The sequence below is a fragment of the Canis aureus genome, chromosome 8, assembly GCF_053574225.1.
Source record: "Canis aureus isolate CA01 chromosome 8, VMU_Caureus_v.1.0, whole genome shotgun sequence".
Taxonomy (NCBI): Eukaryota; Metazoa; Chordata; class Mammalia; order Carnivora; family Canidae; genus Canis; species Canis aureus.
Genome location: NC_135618.1, coordinates 519975 through 535652, shown reverse-complemented (window position 1 = coordinate 535652; position 15678 = coordinate 519975). Strand labels below are relative to the sequence as shown.

At 58.8% G+C, this 15678-nt stretch overlaps 1 protein-coding gene across 1 annotated transcript in view; it reads left to right on the top strand.

The window, feature by feature from the left end:
• Positions 1 to 8843: 8843 nt before the first annotated feature.
• Positions 8844 to 15678, top strand: part of WLS (Wnt ligand secretion mediator) — a 92950-nt gene continuing 86115 nt past the window's right edge. Inside the window, exon 1 of the mRNA XM_077904985.1 lies at positions 8844 to 9017. Coding sequence (XP_077761111.1) covers positions 8912 to 9017 — 106 coding nt within the window. The 5' untranslated portion in view covers positions 8844 to 8911. The remainder of the gene's footprint in view (positions 9018 to 15678) is intronic.

Genomic DNA, 15678 nt, shown 5'->3' with positions numbered 1-15678 from the left:
GGTAGGATCTGGTCTGGCTAACTGACTGTATGTGTGGGTAACGACTCGAGGACGGCCTTGAGAGCTGTAACTTGTGGGACTGGTTGCAGAGCTGGGCCATTAACTCGGGGAAGGCATCTGGTTGATTTGGCTCCGTGAACCTAAAGTTCGGGCAAAAGGTCAAAGCCTGAAGGTACATTTGTTCTCAGAACCCATGGGAAGAGATGAGGTTAAGGAGAGATTGGTTAAGGATATTGACTTTCAGGGACTGGACGGAAGAAACAGCTGATGAGTGAGAGAAGGGGATGTTAGAGAAGTAGGAGAACTGAGAAAGCAGAGTTATTGCAGCTGAGGAGGTGAGTTTCTTTTTTTTTTTTTTTTTCAAAAGAATGAGTGTTAAATTTCAGAGGCATCAAGGAAGGTGGACACCAAAGAGGCAACCAGTGGGCTTTGTCACAGCAGCGTCAATGGAATGCTGAATCTGGAATCTGGATGGTCTGCAGGGGGTCGGCGAGGAATGGGAAGGGAGATTCTAAAGCCAGTGAGTGTGAACTGTCCTTTTCAGAAGTGTGATTTACAGTTAAAGCAAAGAAGCCAGTGAAGGTTACGGATTAAGGAGAAGGCAGGGCTGAGAAGGGTATTTTTTAGGGCAGAGAAGATGTGGACAGAAGATTGAGGAAAGACACGAAAGAAGATCATTGACGAAGCGAGTCGTAGAAGGTGATGGAAGATAATTAAGAATAAAAGCTAACATTTACTGAGTGCGGCGCTGTGCTCAGCACCTTCTCTAGTAAGCACTTGCCATGTGCTAACTCAGTAAACGAAGCACAGGCTCTTACCTGGGAGGCTACGCTGGGCGGCTCTCTAATAGGTCCGAGCGTGGGTGCAGGTGGATGTGCCCACCTGAAGGTTCGTGCTGTGTGCAGGCCGTGGGTCACTGTTTCCTCGGGGAGCAGCCGTGGGAAAACGGTCATCAGGGTGCAGGACCTGCACCCTCGCATCAGGGTGCGAGTTTATGCCTGATGGCTCCTTCTCGCCACCTCCCCAGTAGGATAGAACATCTGTTTTGAGACGGAGGTGAAAAGGCAAAAATCTGCAAGTAGCAAAGCTCTGAGAGAATTGTTACAAAGCCTAAGGTTCTACTAGAATTAAAAAAAAGACTTTAGGGGCAGCCCGGGTGGCTCAGCAGTTTAGTGTCGCCTTCAGCCCAGGGCCTGATCCTGGAGACCCGGGTCGAGTCCCACGTGGAGTCCCAAATCGAGTCCCATGTTGAGTCCCCCGTCGGACTCCCTGCAGGGAGCCTGCTTCTCCCTCTGCCTGTGTCTCTGCCTCTCTCTCTCTCTCTGTGTCTCTCATGAATAAATTAAAAAATCTTTAAAAATAAAAATAAAAAAAGACTTATGTTTCAGGCACTGTTTTCAATACTTGAACAGATCATCCCATTCAATCCATATGACAATCATATATGGGGAGCATATTTTATCTTATTTTCTAAAACTTACTTTTATATTTTTTTAGTAAGCCCTACACCCAACGTGGGGCTTGAACCTCACCCCCGTGAGATCAAGAGTTGCACGCTCCAGCGACGGAGCCAGCCAGGTGCCCCTGGGGAGGGTAGGATTATTCCCATTTTACAGTCAAGGGCACAGAGCGACAAGAACTGCACCCGAGCTGGCCAGGGCGCGCTCCAAGGGCCGCAGCCAGGATCAGACCCCAGGAAGTCTGGCTCCAGAGCCCGGCAAGCTCTTCCTGCCACGGGGCGCCGGCCCCAGAGCGGGGAGGCCTGTGCCAAGCCCAGCAGAGCGCCTCGCGTCCTCTCGGTTCTCCACCTGAGCTCTCCCCCATGCCGCTCGCGCCCGGGCCTCCCGAGGACCCACTCGCGGCTGAGGGTGCTGCTGCTTCCCGCCTTGGCACACCCGACTCGCTAAGTGCTGCGAGAGCCAGGGCATATCTGGGCTTTTCTATTTGTGTCTCAGCACTTGCCGGAGACCTGGCATGTGGGAAACATGAATATTTACGAAAGAAATGGAAGAAAACATCATCAAGTCACTCAGGCTTCAGATTTCTCGGAAACGTAAGGACATATGTCAGAAATTGGGCACTTTCAGCCTCATAAATTCTTACCTGACAATCGGTGACATCGATCAAGCAATTGAGGTCTTTGGAGAGGAGGGTCTTTATTAGGGGTTCACATCACGGCAACAAAGGAAGGAAGCAAACAGAAGTACTTTAGGAATCCAGTTGCAGGTGAGCTAAGCCCAACCTGATTTTGTGCCCGGGACCGTCTGGCAGCGTGGATGCCTCAAGAAGGTCCTCAAAACACCGAAATTATGCTTAATTACTTCATGAGTCATTTGACTTGAAAATTGATCTTCAGCTTGGAAAAGCCTTAATGGCAAATACTACCACAGAATGAATTGCAGAGATTTAAGGCGTAATTGGTGGGAGTTTGCTCTGAAGTGGGGTGAGGAGATGAGGAGGAAACAGAGCGGACCGTGAACAAAGGAAGGGCCAAAGCCTGTCTCTGATCTGGCAGGAAAGGGGCTTTCTGCGTGAGCGTGTCCCAGGGAAACGCGGAGGGAGGCCCGGCTGCAGACCAGGGCTGGCCTCCTGCGTCCGCCACCCTGCTGGGCTCTTTCCTCTGCCCGGTTCAGGGCCTGTGACCCAAGGGAGGCCGGATGCAGGTTCCCCGGTGCGCTCGCCCGAGGTCAAGGACGCGTGGGCCGCAGCCCCTCCCGCGTGTCCATCCAGTGGGCCGCGACTCCTCCCCTGTGTCCGACGTGTGGGCCGCCGCTCCTCCCGTGTGTCAGGGCCCCGTGGGCCGCAGCTCCTCCCCTGATCCGGGCCAGTGGGCCGCAGCTCCTCCCGTGTCCACCCCGTGGGCCGGCTCCTCCCGTGGGGGTGGTCTGCAGGGGAGGGTACGTGCTTTCACAGCAGGTGGTGGGACTGGGCATGTGTTCAGGGGCTCGGCCCAGGGGGACAGCCCTATTCCCTCTCTCTCGGGGTCCTCCCCTTTGCCAGGGGCACCTGCTCGCTTGCTTGGATGTGCCGGGAGTCTGCGTGACATCCTGGCCTAATAACAAAGCCGCTTGCACTTCCGAGGGCAGAGCCCCAGGTCCCCAGAGGGCCACAGAGAAGCCCCGGCCGCAGGCAGGGCAGGTTCACGGTGTCACTCGTTTGGGTTCATCTCCGCAGACATGCCTTGGGTAGGAGAATAGGGAAAATCTGTCCTTCTCAAAGTGCAGTCTTATTTTCTCTGCCTTTAAGTGTCCCACATACGTGTTTGTAGTTTGTTTTTTTCCATTTTTTTCTGAAGAATTTATTTGGCAGAGAGAGAGAACATAGGCAGGGGGAGCAGCAGAGGGAGAGAGAAACAGACTCCCCGCTGGGCATGGGGCCCGATCCCAGGACCCTGGGATCATGACCTGAGCCAAAGGCAGATGCTCAATTATTAAGCCACCCAGGCGTCCCTGTAGTTTGATGTTTATTCATTTAAAATAAGTAAGTAAGGCAGCTCTGGTGGCACAGCGGTTTAGTGCCGCCTGCAGCCCGGGGTGTGATCCTGGAGACCCGGGATCGAGTCCCACGTCGAGCTCCCTGCATGGAGCCTGCTTCTCCCTCTGCCTGTGTCTCTGCCTCTCTTTCGCTCTCTCTGAATAAATAAATAAATCATAAATAAATAAATAAATAAATACGTGGGCCGGGGCTCCTCCCCCGTGTCTGCCCCGTGGGCTGCGGCTCCTCCCCTGCATCAGTCCAGTGAGCCGCGGCCCTTCCCCTGCATCCCTCCCCCGTGGGCCGCAACCCCTCCCCTGCGTCCCTCCCCCATGGGCCGCGGCCCCTCCCCTGCGTCCCTCCCACGTGGGCCGCGGCCCCTCCCCTGCGTCCATCCCCGTGGGCCGCGGCCCCTCCCCTGCGCCCCTCCCCCGTGGGCCACGGCCCCTCCCCTGCGTCCCTCCCCCCTGGGCCGCGGCCCCTCCCCTGCGTCCGACCAGTGGGCCGCGGCTCCTCCCCTGCGTTCATCCTGTGGGCCCCGGCTCCTCCCCTGTGTCTCTCCCCAGTGGGCCGCGGCCCCTCCCCTGCGTCCAACCAGTGGGCCGCGGCTCCTTTCCTGCGTCCATCCCCGTGGGCCGCGGCCCCTCCCCTGCATCCAACCAGTGGGCCGTGGCTCCTCCCCTGCGTCCCTCCCACGTGGGCCGCGGCCCCTCCCCTGCGTCCATCCCCGTGGGCCGCGGCCCCTCCCCTGCGTCCAACCAGTGGGCCGCGACTCCTCCCGTGTCCCTCCCCCGTGGGCCGCGGCCCCTCCCCTGCGGCCCCTCCCCTGCGTCCAACCAGTGGGCCGCGACTCCTCCCCTGCGTCCATCCCTGTGGGCCGCGGCCCCTCCCCTGCGTCCATCCCGTGGGCTGCGGCTCCTCCCCTGTGTCCCTCCCCCGTGGGCCGCGGCCCCTCCCCTGCGGCCGTCCAGTGGGCCGCGGCCCCTCCCAGGCGTCTAGGCCGCGTGGGCACTCGCAGAGTTCAGTGCTCACTTGCTCACTGGGTGGTTGACCGAGGCTGCCATGCCGCCGCTGCCCTAGGGTCGCAGCTCCCCGAGGGAGGACCGGGCCCTCTGGCCGCTTTCTCCCGGTGAAATAACAAACATGCGGGTGCTTGGGGATGGATAGGGGTGTGTTGGCTGCCCGGCCTCTGCTGAGCTCAGCGTCTCAGGGTCCTGAGATCGAGCCCGGGTGGTCTCTGTGCTTGATGACGAGTCGGCTTGGAACGAGCTCTGGCTCTCCCTCTGCTCCTCCCCTTCATGCTCTCTCTCTTCTCCCTCTCTGTGTCAAATAAATAAATCTTTAAAAAAACAATAAAATAAAATGATAAAACAGTACGTACCTCACAGAACTGTGGTGTGGATTAATGGTGGTGGAGGCCCATCCCGCCCGTGCTCCGGGTAGCTTGGGGATGGATAGGGGTGTGTTGGCTGCCCGGCCTCTGCTGAGCTCAGCGTCTCAGGGTCCTGAGATCGAGCCCGGGTGGGCTCTGTGCTTGATGACGAGTCGGCTTGGAACGAGCTCTGGCTCTCCCTCTGCTCCTCCCCTTCATGCTCTCTCTCTTCTCCCTCTCTGTGTCAAATAAATAAATCTTTAAAAAAACAATAAAATAAAATGATAAAACAGTACGTACCTCACAGAACTGTGGTGTGGATTAATGGTGGTGGAGGCCCATCCCGCCCGTGCTCCGGGTAGAGGCCCGTCCCCACACGTGCTCCAGGAGGAGGCCCTTGCCAGCCTAGCCCACTGCCGCAGCCCCTGTCAGGCCCAGGAAACCACAGGGGCCCTGCTGCTCCTTCAGGTGTCAGCTGCCCCCCTGCAGGCCTTGGAACCCCATAAAGTTTTTTACCTGCCCCTTCCAAGCTGCCCTGGTTCAAAAAGCAATTTCATAAGAGACAATAATTAGGGGTTTTATAGTTCTTTTTTCTTCTTTTCTCTCTCCCTCTATTTGGGAACAGAAACCTCCTCTTTTATAACATGCAAAATGTTTGTTGAGTGCCCACCCCATGTCAGACTCCCTGCTAGGCCTGGTGACGTCTGTTTAATGCTCGCCAAGACCGTGAAAGTGCTACTAGCAATTTTTTTTTTAAGATTTAATTTATTTATTCATGAGAGACACACAGAGAGAGGCAGAGACTCAGGCAGAGGGAGAAGCAGGCCTCATGCAGGGAGCCCAACGCAGGACTCGATCCCGGGTCTCTAGGATCACACCCTGGGCTGAAGGCGGCGCTAAACCGATGAGCCACCCAGAGGTCCCCCTTAAGGATTCTTAAATACTCTTAAATACAATCACCGTCACCGCCCTCTCTTACAAGAATACCAGGAGGCAGGTAGAGTCACCGAGTCCAGTTTCCAGGTGACAAAGCCCAGCGCCAGAGCGCCCACGGCCCAGCGCCGAGCCAGGGCCCAGCCGGTTGCACGCTGCAGCCCAAACCCGGACAACCCTTGCGTGGCCATTTGTCTGTGTTGTTCCCTTGGGAAATACAGATCGGAGTCGCTTTTAATTTTAATTTTTTAAAAAGATTTTATGTATTTATTCATGAGAGACACACACAGAAAGGCAGAGACCCAGGCAGAGGGAGAAGCAGGCTCCCCGTGGGGGACTCGATCCTGGGACCCCGGGGTCATGCCCTGGACCAGAGGCGGGTGCTCAACCGCTGAGCCCCCCAGGTGTCCCTCACTTAATTTTTAAAGAGATCTGATAGAAACTGGGTTTTCCTTAAAGCCGGTGGCGACCACGGTGGCACATGTCGCACCCTCAGGTCCGCAACTGCAGGCCCACCCCCTCACGGCCGACTCTGGATTGCTCTCAGGCCCCAGGCGCAGGCTATGAGGAGGAGCCGGACCTGGAGCCCGCTTCAGGCTCTCTGTCCCTCCGCCTCTGCGGGCCCCTCATGTGCCTTGTCCCTGTGTCTCTTGTGCTCTCCTCTCAAAAAGACATTGTCCTGTATGTACCTCTTTTTAATTAAGTGCCCTTAGGGCAAAGGGGACCGCGTGGGTGGGCGTGCAGTATTTTGTCTCCAGCCTGTCACTTCCAGATGGGGAACCTGGAGCCCAGGAACTGAGGCCAGTTCCTCTGAGGGGACCCTCGGGGCTGGGGGAGGCAGTGTGGCTGTCGCCCATGGGAAAGGGAGCCCAGGAGCTGGGGCCGTCACCTGTGGGAGGTGCGTGCAGGGACTGCCGGATGCCTGAGACTCGCCGGGGCACCGCGTGTTTCCCGCTCTGTGCCCCCCACAGGCCGTGGGTGCCGGGAGAGGTTCGCAGCAGGACCCTAGAAGGGGACACAGCAGGTGGGTCAAGCCGCGTGCTGTGGTCTGGCCCTCCAGATGCCTCCCTGCGCGGCATGCCGCCTTCCCGCGTGCCTGAGACACCTGCGTGCCGAACCAGGTGCGTGAGTGAGCAATCATTGTGCCAGAGCCTCAGGCTGCTCACCGACCTCCTGACAAGAAGGCACGAGGATCACCTGCTTTGGGCCCATCGGGCCCCCGCTGACGACAGGTAAGTGAAACCCCAGAAAACCAAGCTAGGATAAGCGGCAGACGACTAAACACATTCTGTGGATCCAGTTCACATTTCAAGTGCATAGAAACACCACCTCTTTCTTCTCCTTTATCTTTTTTTTTTTCTTTTTAAGATTGTATTTACTTATTCATGAGAAACACAGAGAGCGAGAGGCAGAGACACAGGCAGAGGGAGGAGCAGGCTCCGGGCTCGGGACTCGATCCTGGGTCTCCAGGATCAGGCCCTGGGCTGAAGGAGGTGCTAAACCACTGAGCCACCCGGGGTTCCCTCTTCTCCTTTTTCTTAAAGATTATATTTATTATTTATTTGAGAGACAGAGCAAGCAGGAGCAGGAGACAGGGAGAGGCGGACTCCTCGCTGGGCAGGGAGCCCTGACGTGGGCTGATGGGATCCAGGACCCCGAGATCTCGCCCTGAGCCCAGGGCAGGCGCTCAACCCACCGAGCCACCCGGGCGCCCCTCCTTTCTTTCTTAAATAGCAAAACATAGGATCAAGTGGAGGGGGAATCTTGATGTTGTGCCCTATCAGCCTTCACTTAAATTCCCTGGTATTAAAAGGAAAGTCTCACCTAAAGGCATCACTACTATTCCAGCGGGCGGAAGCTGGCAGCCTGCAGAGCCGAGCGCGCAGCCCGTGGGGTGGGCTGGGCACGCGGGTGAGAAGGGCATTCCCACCCTTCAGGATGCCCCGGAACCTGCTCTTGTCCGGGGAAACAGAAACGAGGTAAGCTTGTGAAAAGATAACGAAGAGAGGCAAATAACCGACGCGGGGTGCGGGTGCTGGGGTGCCGGGCCCTTCGGACCCCTGCTTGGCCGCCTTCTGCTCGCCCCTCCACCTGGCCTGGGGCATCCGGGGTGAAGGGCGCTGTCACTGCTCGGTGGGTGGGAGCTGGGCCGGCTCCTGCAGGGCGCTGCGGCGTCCTCACATCCTGCCCTCCTCGGGGCTGAGGGGACACAGCCTGGAGCATGAGTCGGGCTCGGTGTGTGAGCCAGCTGCCCACGAGGAAGGGGTGATCCAGCAGCACCCAGGTCCCCCGAACTGTCAAGACCTGTTAGACTCCCAGGAGACGGCCGTTCCCGTGCGCAGGAGCCTGTAGCCGGGTGGGAGCCTGGAAACGAGTCCTCGCACCCACCCGGGGGCATCTGCGGCACCTTCCATCGGGGAGAGGAGGGGAGACTGGGGGTGCTCGCTCTGCAAGAGGGGGTGCGGGTCCAGGGGGGCGCAAGGAGCCCGTGTCTCGGCGGTGGCAGGTGGTGGCAACCGTGTTCAGGGGTGTGTGTGTGTGTGCGTGTGTGTGTGTGACCAAGCGCAGGCAGGTTGTGGATGGAACATGGGACCCGCAGGCCCGGGAGGTCGCGCTCGGGTGGGACGGGAGCCGTCGGGGGCTGCCGCGCCGCCCTCCTTCCTTCCCCCTGGGGGAGTTGCAGGGACGCGCGCGTGCACCCCGCGGGGCGGCGAGGGGCGCTGCCAGGGCGCGCGCGGGCAGGCGCGTGGGGCTTCGCGGCGCCTCGGCGTGGTCCCGTCCGCGCAAGTTTGCGGAGGAGCGAGCGGGGCTGGAGTTCCGCGGGGGCGGCGCGGCGGCCTCCCAGTGGGTCCCCGCGGCGCGCCGGGCTCGGGGTGGGGGGGACGGGCGGGCGGAGGCGCGGGGGGCGGGCGGCGGCGGGCGGCGGGGGAGGAGGGAGGAGGGAGGAGGAGGAGGGAGGGGGGAGGAGGGAGGGCGCGCGGCGTCATGTGATCCGCTCCTGCTCCTTTAAGCGTCCGCAGGCGGCGGGCGGCCCAGTCTCGCGCCGGCCCCGGGAGCGCCCCGCGCCGCGCAGCCCGGAGTCGGGGCCCCGAGGGCGCGGCGGGGCGAGCGCGCGCGGCGAGGGGCGCAGCCATGGCCGGGGCCATCATCGAGAACATGAGCACCAGGAAGCTGTGCGTCGTCGGGGGCGCCCTGCTGGCGCTGCAGGTCGCCGCCTTCCTGGTGGGAGGCCTGGTCGGTGAGTGCGCGGCCCGCAAACTTTTCCCCTGCGGCGCCCGGGCCGCGGCCGCTCGCGGCGACTCGTTACAGTGTCGGCGCCGCCTCCATGAGCTAATTAGCGCGGCTATTGTGCGGCGGGAGCGCGGCCGCCGGCTCCGTGGGGCTCCATCCAGTCTAGTGGCTCGCAGAAAAGGAGGCGAAAAAGTTTTGGCCTAGTTTCAGTATCCACTTGAGAGGCGGCGGCGCGGGCGGGGCGGGGGCGCGCGGGGCGGCAGCAGGGACCGGCCGGGGCCCTTCCCCGGACCCTTCCCCGGCCCCGGACCCCCCCCCCGCCCCCTGCACGCCGCCCGGGGAGCCGGGGCAGGGCCCGGGCGCGCCGCCCTCTCCGCCCGGGGGTGCGCTCCGGGTGGCCCCCTGCGCCCCGCGGTCGCGCCCCGGCACCGGCGGGAGGCGGCGGGGGACCCCGAGCTGCTGCCCCGACCCCCGTCCCCGCGACCCCCGCGCCCCGGCACCCGGCGGGGGGAGGAGGCCGCGGAGGGGCCGGAGGGGAGACCCGCCCCCCCCGGCTGCTGCCCCGGCCCCGGCCCCCCGGGCCCCCCGCCCCGCGCCCCGAGACCCAGTGGGAGGCGGCAGGCGGGAGGCGGCAGGCGGGGGGGTCCTGGGGGAGTCCGCGGAGGGCGCCGGGGGCCGGGAACTGGGACCCGCCCCCCAGATGCTGCCGCGCCCCCGCGCCCCCGCGCCTCGGACCCCCGGACCCCTCGCCCCGGCTCCCCGCGCCGCGCGGTCGGGCCCGAGACCCGGCGGGAGGCGGGAGGCGGGAGGCGGCGGGGTAGGGGGGAGGGCGGAGGGGGGAGGCGGGGGGAGGGGGCCGCGGAGGGGGCCGGGAGGGGGCCCCGCCCCGGAGCTGCTGCCCCGCCCCCGGGACCCCCGCCCCCGCCCCCCAAGGCCCCCGCGCCCCGCGGTCGGCTCCAGACCCCGGCGGGACGCGGGAGGCGGAGGCGGAGGCGGCGAAGGCGGGGAGGAGCCCGGGGCGGGGGGCGGGCGCCGGGGGCCTGCGGGGGGGGGGACCCGCCCCCGGAGGTGCCGCCCCGCCCCGCCCCCGGGACCCCCGGGCCTCCCCCTGCGCCCCGCGGTCGGGCTCCGAGACCCGGGCCGGGAGGCGGGACGCGGCGGGGCGGGGGGGGGGGGGAGAGGGGGACCCGCCCCCGAGGAGCTGCCCCGCCCCGCCCCGGCCGAGCGCGTCCCGGACCCCATCCCCCACCCCCACCCCGACCCCGCCGGCCAGCGCCTCCGCGCCCGGGGCGGAGGGGGGAGCCCAGCGGGCTTCCTGGAGGAGGCGTCCCGCCCGCCGAGGCGCCGCCCCCCTGCCCGCGGGTCCCGGCCGCACGCGCGCCCTCGCCCCGACCCCGGCCCCGACCCCTCGGACCGCGGCGCAAACTTCGGCGCCAACTTGGCGGCGGGCGCGGGTGCGGGGAGGTGCGGGGAGGTGCGGAGAGCCCTGAGCCGAGCCCTGAGCCGAGCCCCCGCGCCCCGCGCCCCGCCCCCGCCCCCGCCGGCCCCCGCGGCCCCACGCCGGGCGCTCGCACAAAGGGCAGGGGCGGAGCGTCCCCCAGGCCCCCGCCCGCCGCAGCCCCGCAGCCCCCGCGCCCCCGCGCCCCCGCGCGCCCTGGCCCGGAGCCTCCGCAGCCTCCGCAGCCTCCGCGGGGCCCTGGCGGTGATTACGCAGCGGTTGCAATTACACCTCTTGTCTCCCTTGATGAGCCGTTGCAGGAGATGCCACCGGATCCTGTGTGATTTCCGTGGCAGACCGTAATTAAAATTTCTTGCACCTTGTGCTTTCAGAATTAAATTGGCCTATTATCCCCGTCTGACCTTCATCCTCTTTGAGGTTTTTGCACAAGCGCGAGCCCTGCACGTCGTGGCCGGGTGCTGGTCGGGGTGCGCGTGCCTTTTTCCTTCCCGGCGAGGCTGGTCCCTGGCCCCGGGAGCCCACGCCCCGCTGCGGGGCCGCCCTCCCAGGGCGCAGTGTCCAGCGTCTTCGTGCTGGGGACAGAGGTGCCACACCACGGTTGCCATGGGATCGCAGCCGCCCTGTGTTCAAAAGGGGTTTGTCTGGAGGAAGTGGTGCCAAGGCTTGCTTTTCCCACAGGGCTCGGCTGGCCACCGGGCCATCCCCGGCTCGAAAAGTTAGCGCTGGGTCCTCACCGTGGATTCCTCTCCCCCGGGGAAAGGGCTGCAGTCCCAGCTTCCCATAGAAAAGAAGGAGCTCTGTGTGGGACACCTGTTGGGGGCAGCTGTGCGGGTTCACCGCCCGGGCCCCCCTCCTCCCTCCCTCCCTCCCTCGGTTGCAGGGCCTGTGCCCCCGCTTGCCCGAGGCTGCGAGACCAGATCCAGTTCACCCCAAGCGCTGCCTGGTGGCTTGGTCAGCTCGGCTGCACCAGCTAGAGCCTGTCTCTCCGTCCAGCCCATCTGAACTGGGGTGCAGGGGGGGCTGGGGGAAATAGGGGCAGAGGCGAGGGGGATGCTTCCCCACAGGACGTCCCTAACATGGGCAGCGGGTGAAGCTGGGCGAGGGCAAGGGCGAGGACCGGAGCTGAGCACTGGGCCGCTGGGACCGGTGCTTGAAGACGCGGTTCCCAGGCTGCCAAGTCGCAGCTCCGCGGAGAAACCTCCTCCTCCACTGTCCCCAGTGGGAAGAGCAGCCGTGGCCGCTCAGTGCCCCTGCTGAGTAGGAAGCCAGGGGTGTGTGTGTGTGTGAAGTGTCGTTTCACCTCATCTGCAGAGGCCAAGTGAGAAAGGAAAATCTTTGCTTTGAATCGGCCCTAATATTTGTTTCTTTTTCATCACTGTTGTCCCCCACAAAAGGGAAACGCGGCAGCCTAGGAAAGGGGGGATCTGGAGGGCAAAGCCCCGTCCGGGAGAGCCCAAGGCCCCCGCCTGTGGACCTGCCAAGCACAGCAACCGGCCACCCCCTCGGTCGCCGCACACTGTGCACCCCAAAGCCACCAGGCACTTAGCCAACAAGTTTCATTTCCCTCCTTGGTGGAGTTTCATAGGATGTTTAGACTGGTATCTGGCTGCAGCCTTCTAGAGTGGATGGGAAAATGGAAACGTTAGATAAAAGCAAATAGGAGGGATTGGGTTTTCCTTTAGCCGGCTTAAATACTTCCCAGGGGCCTTCTCTGAACCAAGTTTTTGTCTCGGTTTCTGCTTGTTTTGGTCGTCGGCTCTTCTCTTGCCAGTTCTTTATGCTGCAGACCTTTCCTGGTATTTTGTAAAAAGGCTCTAGAAACCAGTACCTTATATGATAGCATTTGGGGTATTCAAAAATTCACAGTTATGCCATGCTTCTGTAAAAACTTTGAGCCGCTATAAAATCCTGCATCTGATTGTTTTCCTACGTGTTGAGAAGGGTTCTTAAGTGGCTGGCTTCTTTAGTATTTAGAATGTATTTAAAAAACTTAAGAACCCCTAAAGGAAAATAAGATATTTTTCAAGATGTAGCCTAATCTTCATCCTCCTTAAAAAGAAGCCCGCAGAAAATGTAAAAAAATAATTTCCCTTTGATTTCATGCACGGAGAGGCAGCTGCAGGGGTGGTAGGAAGGGGGAGGGGAGGGGGGCCATGTGCCCTGAAACAAGAGTGCAGCCTACTAAAAATCATGAACTTGAATCCCTGGCCCATTATGTGCAATTTGCTCAGCTTCAAATTAGTCATGTCTGGGGGATATAATGGTTGCAGAAGCAGGTCACCGTTCCCACCTGTTCTAACCCTGCGAGGAAGAGTATGGAGATCAGAGCTGAATGAATAAAACATGATTGCATTGTTCTAAGCATGCCGGAAACGAGGCTATTCCAAACTGAAACTCCAGATAAGTATCCACAAATCGCCAAATATTTTATCTTCGGGGAGGATTGCCTTCTTTCCAAAGCTTACCATGAGTAGCCTTCTTTGTGTCTTAATGCCAAGAATATCCCATATTTATAAACAATACATAATCAGTTTTCTCAGTTGGTACATGGACTGATTTACTGCTTTTCCGTGCTACAGCCCATGTTACGCTGCTATTGTTATTTAAATGGGAACTATTGATAGTCTTGATTGTGGTCCATTCATGTGGATTTTTGTTTCTGCTACTGTTTAGTTGGCAGTTGCAGGATTTTAAGAAACCAAATAAATTGAGAGCTATGCAGAGTATGTAAAGGTTTGCTTCCCAGGACATTAGGTTTTAAGCTTGCTGTGGTGTACATTATATTTCTGCATATATTAATAATGGAATGTCTGTAACCCTGCAGTGTTTGGGTATCCGGTGAGAATCTCAAAAAGAACTAATTAGTTGGCATTCGGTGGATGTTAGCCTACATTTTTTTCTGTATTTGAGTCTCCTTTTTGTTTTGCAAAATTTCATATCTGGCTGAACCACGTAATTTTTTTCTCTTTGTTAAACCGCTGGAGTACCTGGTGTGGCTTGTAGGACTACTGTGCAATCTCAAAAATTCTGCTTGTAAAAGGTGGGAGATTTTTTTTTTTTTTTCCAGTGGGAATTACATTATTTGACTTTTAAAAAAAACTTCATTATCCTCTTGGTTATTGCAACAAAACCATGCTTGTTCTCATAATCTCTCATCACGCTTTCATCTAATCGCTAGCCGCCTGTCTAGCCTTCTACTGGAACTTTCCCTTTTCCTTATTCAAGGTGAGAAACATTTCCTTGAGATAATCATGTCGTGTAGGGCTTTGGAAGGCTTTCAGATCTCCCGCCTGAACCCAGATCTAGACTCAAAGCCTTTCCTAGCTAGTTGACATTTTGCAATAATTTGGCCTTTACATTTTTTTTTAAGTTCATATAGACTGAGGAAAGATTCTTATCATCCTCGTAAAGGTGTTTCTATGGAGATTGAGAATTTGAGATTCTGTGAAAGTCCTTAGCTCAGAGCTCATGTGGGTCTCCTGCCTCATAGGCCAACTATTGATGAGAGCCGGCCGTGTGCCCAGGATGGGGCTGCAGGGGCTCCTGGGGGTTAGGAAGGAGGAGACTTGAAGCCCGGGTAGCCCAGGAGAACCAGAGGTAGAAGGGAGTGCTTCTTAATCCAAGTGCACGGGCAGAAGATTTCCTACGATGAAGTTCTAGCATCAAGATAATTCTCACTCATTTACCGAGAACCTGAGAACATGTGAAATGCGAAGCCCTGTCAGTTACGCTATCAAATGATTGGTCTTTCATCTTGAAAGAAATGTGTGGCTAAAATAACACAGCGGATGTTTAGCGTGTTAGTTAAACGTGCGCCGTGAGCCAGACTTTACCCGGTTCGGTCCATGCAAAGCCTTGGCGGATTGGTGGCCCCGAACCTACCTTACGTGTAAGTAAACCGAGATGACCCAGTGAGTCAAGACTGCCCAAGCTGGTCGGGGCCAGAGCTCCGCGCGGACTCTCGTCGGTCTGACATCAGAGCCACGGTCCTCAACCATCGGGCTATCCTGCCCCCACCTTCCAAAGCCTTGAAGATCAAACGAACGCGGTTTAAATCCAGAAAGAGATGATGAGCAACGCTGTGAACGCAGCTGCTTTCTCATTTTACTCATTAGGTGACATATCAGATGGGAAAAATCCAATACGATGATGAGCGAAACGGAGCTCGGCTTTTTATGACTGCAGGGCCGGACCACGGCTAAGGGGAGGACACCTTTCGAGAAGTTCTGCATGTGCCTCTCTGACCAACTTCTTACAGGTTCTAGCTAGTTCCTATAATTGTCTGAATCATCCAGTTGGCTGAGCAGCCAAGTTCATTATCCATAAAAGCGTTTGAGCTCTACTTTAAGAAAGATTACCCGATTTTATCTTCCCAGGTTGGTGGTTTTAGCGTATTTACACAGTTTATATACATCAGGGCTTTTTCAAAGGAAGAGGAGAGAAGGGATCCACCGGGTGGAGAGGCTTTTAGAGGGTGTGGATTGGCAGCCATGGGAGAGCCTTGAAAGAAGAGCCTTTAACCCAAAGTTGAAAGTTCTCTTCTCCAAAGGGAAATTTCTGTTTGTACACACGCCCGTGCATAATAACGAGAGAGCATGTCGGACCGGAGGCTTCCATGCTGACACCATGAATAGGTACATTTTGTTCTTTGGGAAAAATGCTGACGGGCTTTCTCTATTCAAAGATGTACCCGCCCTCCGTTCTGATAGAGACTCTGGGGGACGGTGGGAGACGGGACACCGAGAGGTGAAATGATTGTGTCTGTTTCATTCATGCCTGGTGTGGTCAGGGCGCCCTAACACACACGTGCGCCCAAGGTGGACGCTTCTGAAAGTGCCAGGATGGGGAGCGGGTGGCAGTGGAGGGGACCTCGACGTGTCGGTGATCTCAAACTTTTTTTTTTTTAAATGGCTTTTTTGAAAAAAAAAATTTTTTTTTTTAAAGATTTTATTGTATCTCTTTGGGAGAGAGAGGGAGCACAAGCAGGGGGAGAGGGAGGGGGAGAAGCAGGCTCGCTACTGAGCAGGGAGCCTGGGTGTGATGCAAGGCTCCAGCCCGGGACCCCGGGATCATGACCCGAGCCAAAGGCAGTTGCTTAACTGACTGAGCCACCCAGGCGCCCCGATGATTTCAAAATTGATGATGAAATGTTTTGCAATCACTCATTTTCATAATAAGGCTAATGTAAAGGGATTGCTAAATACCAGAA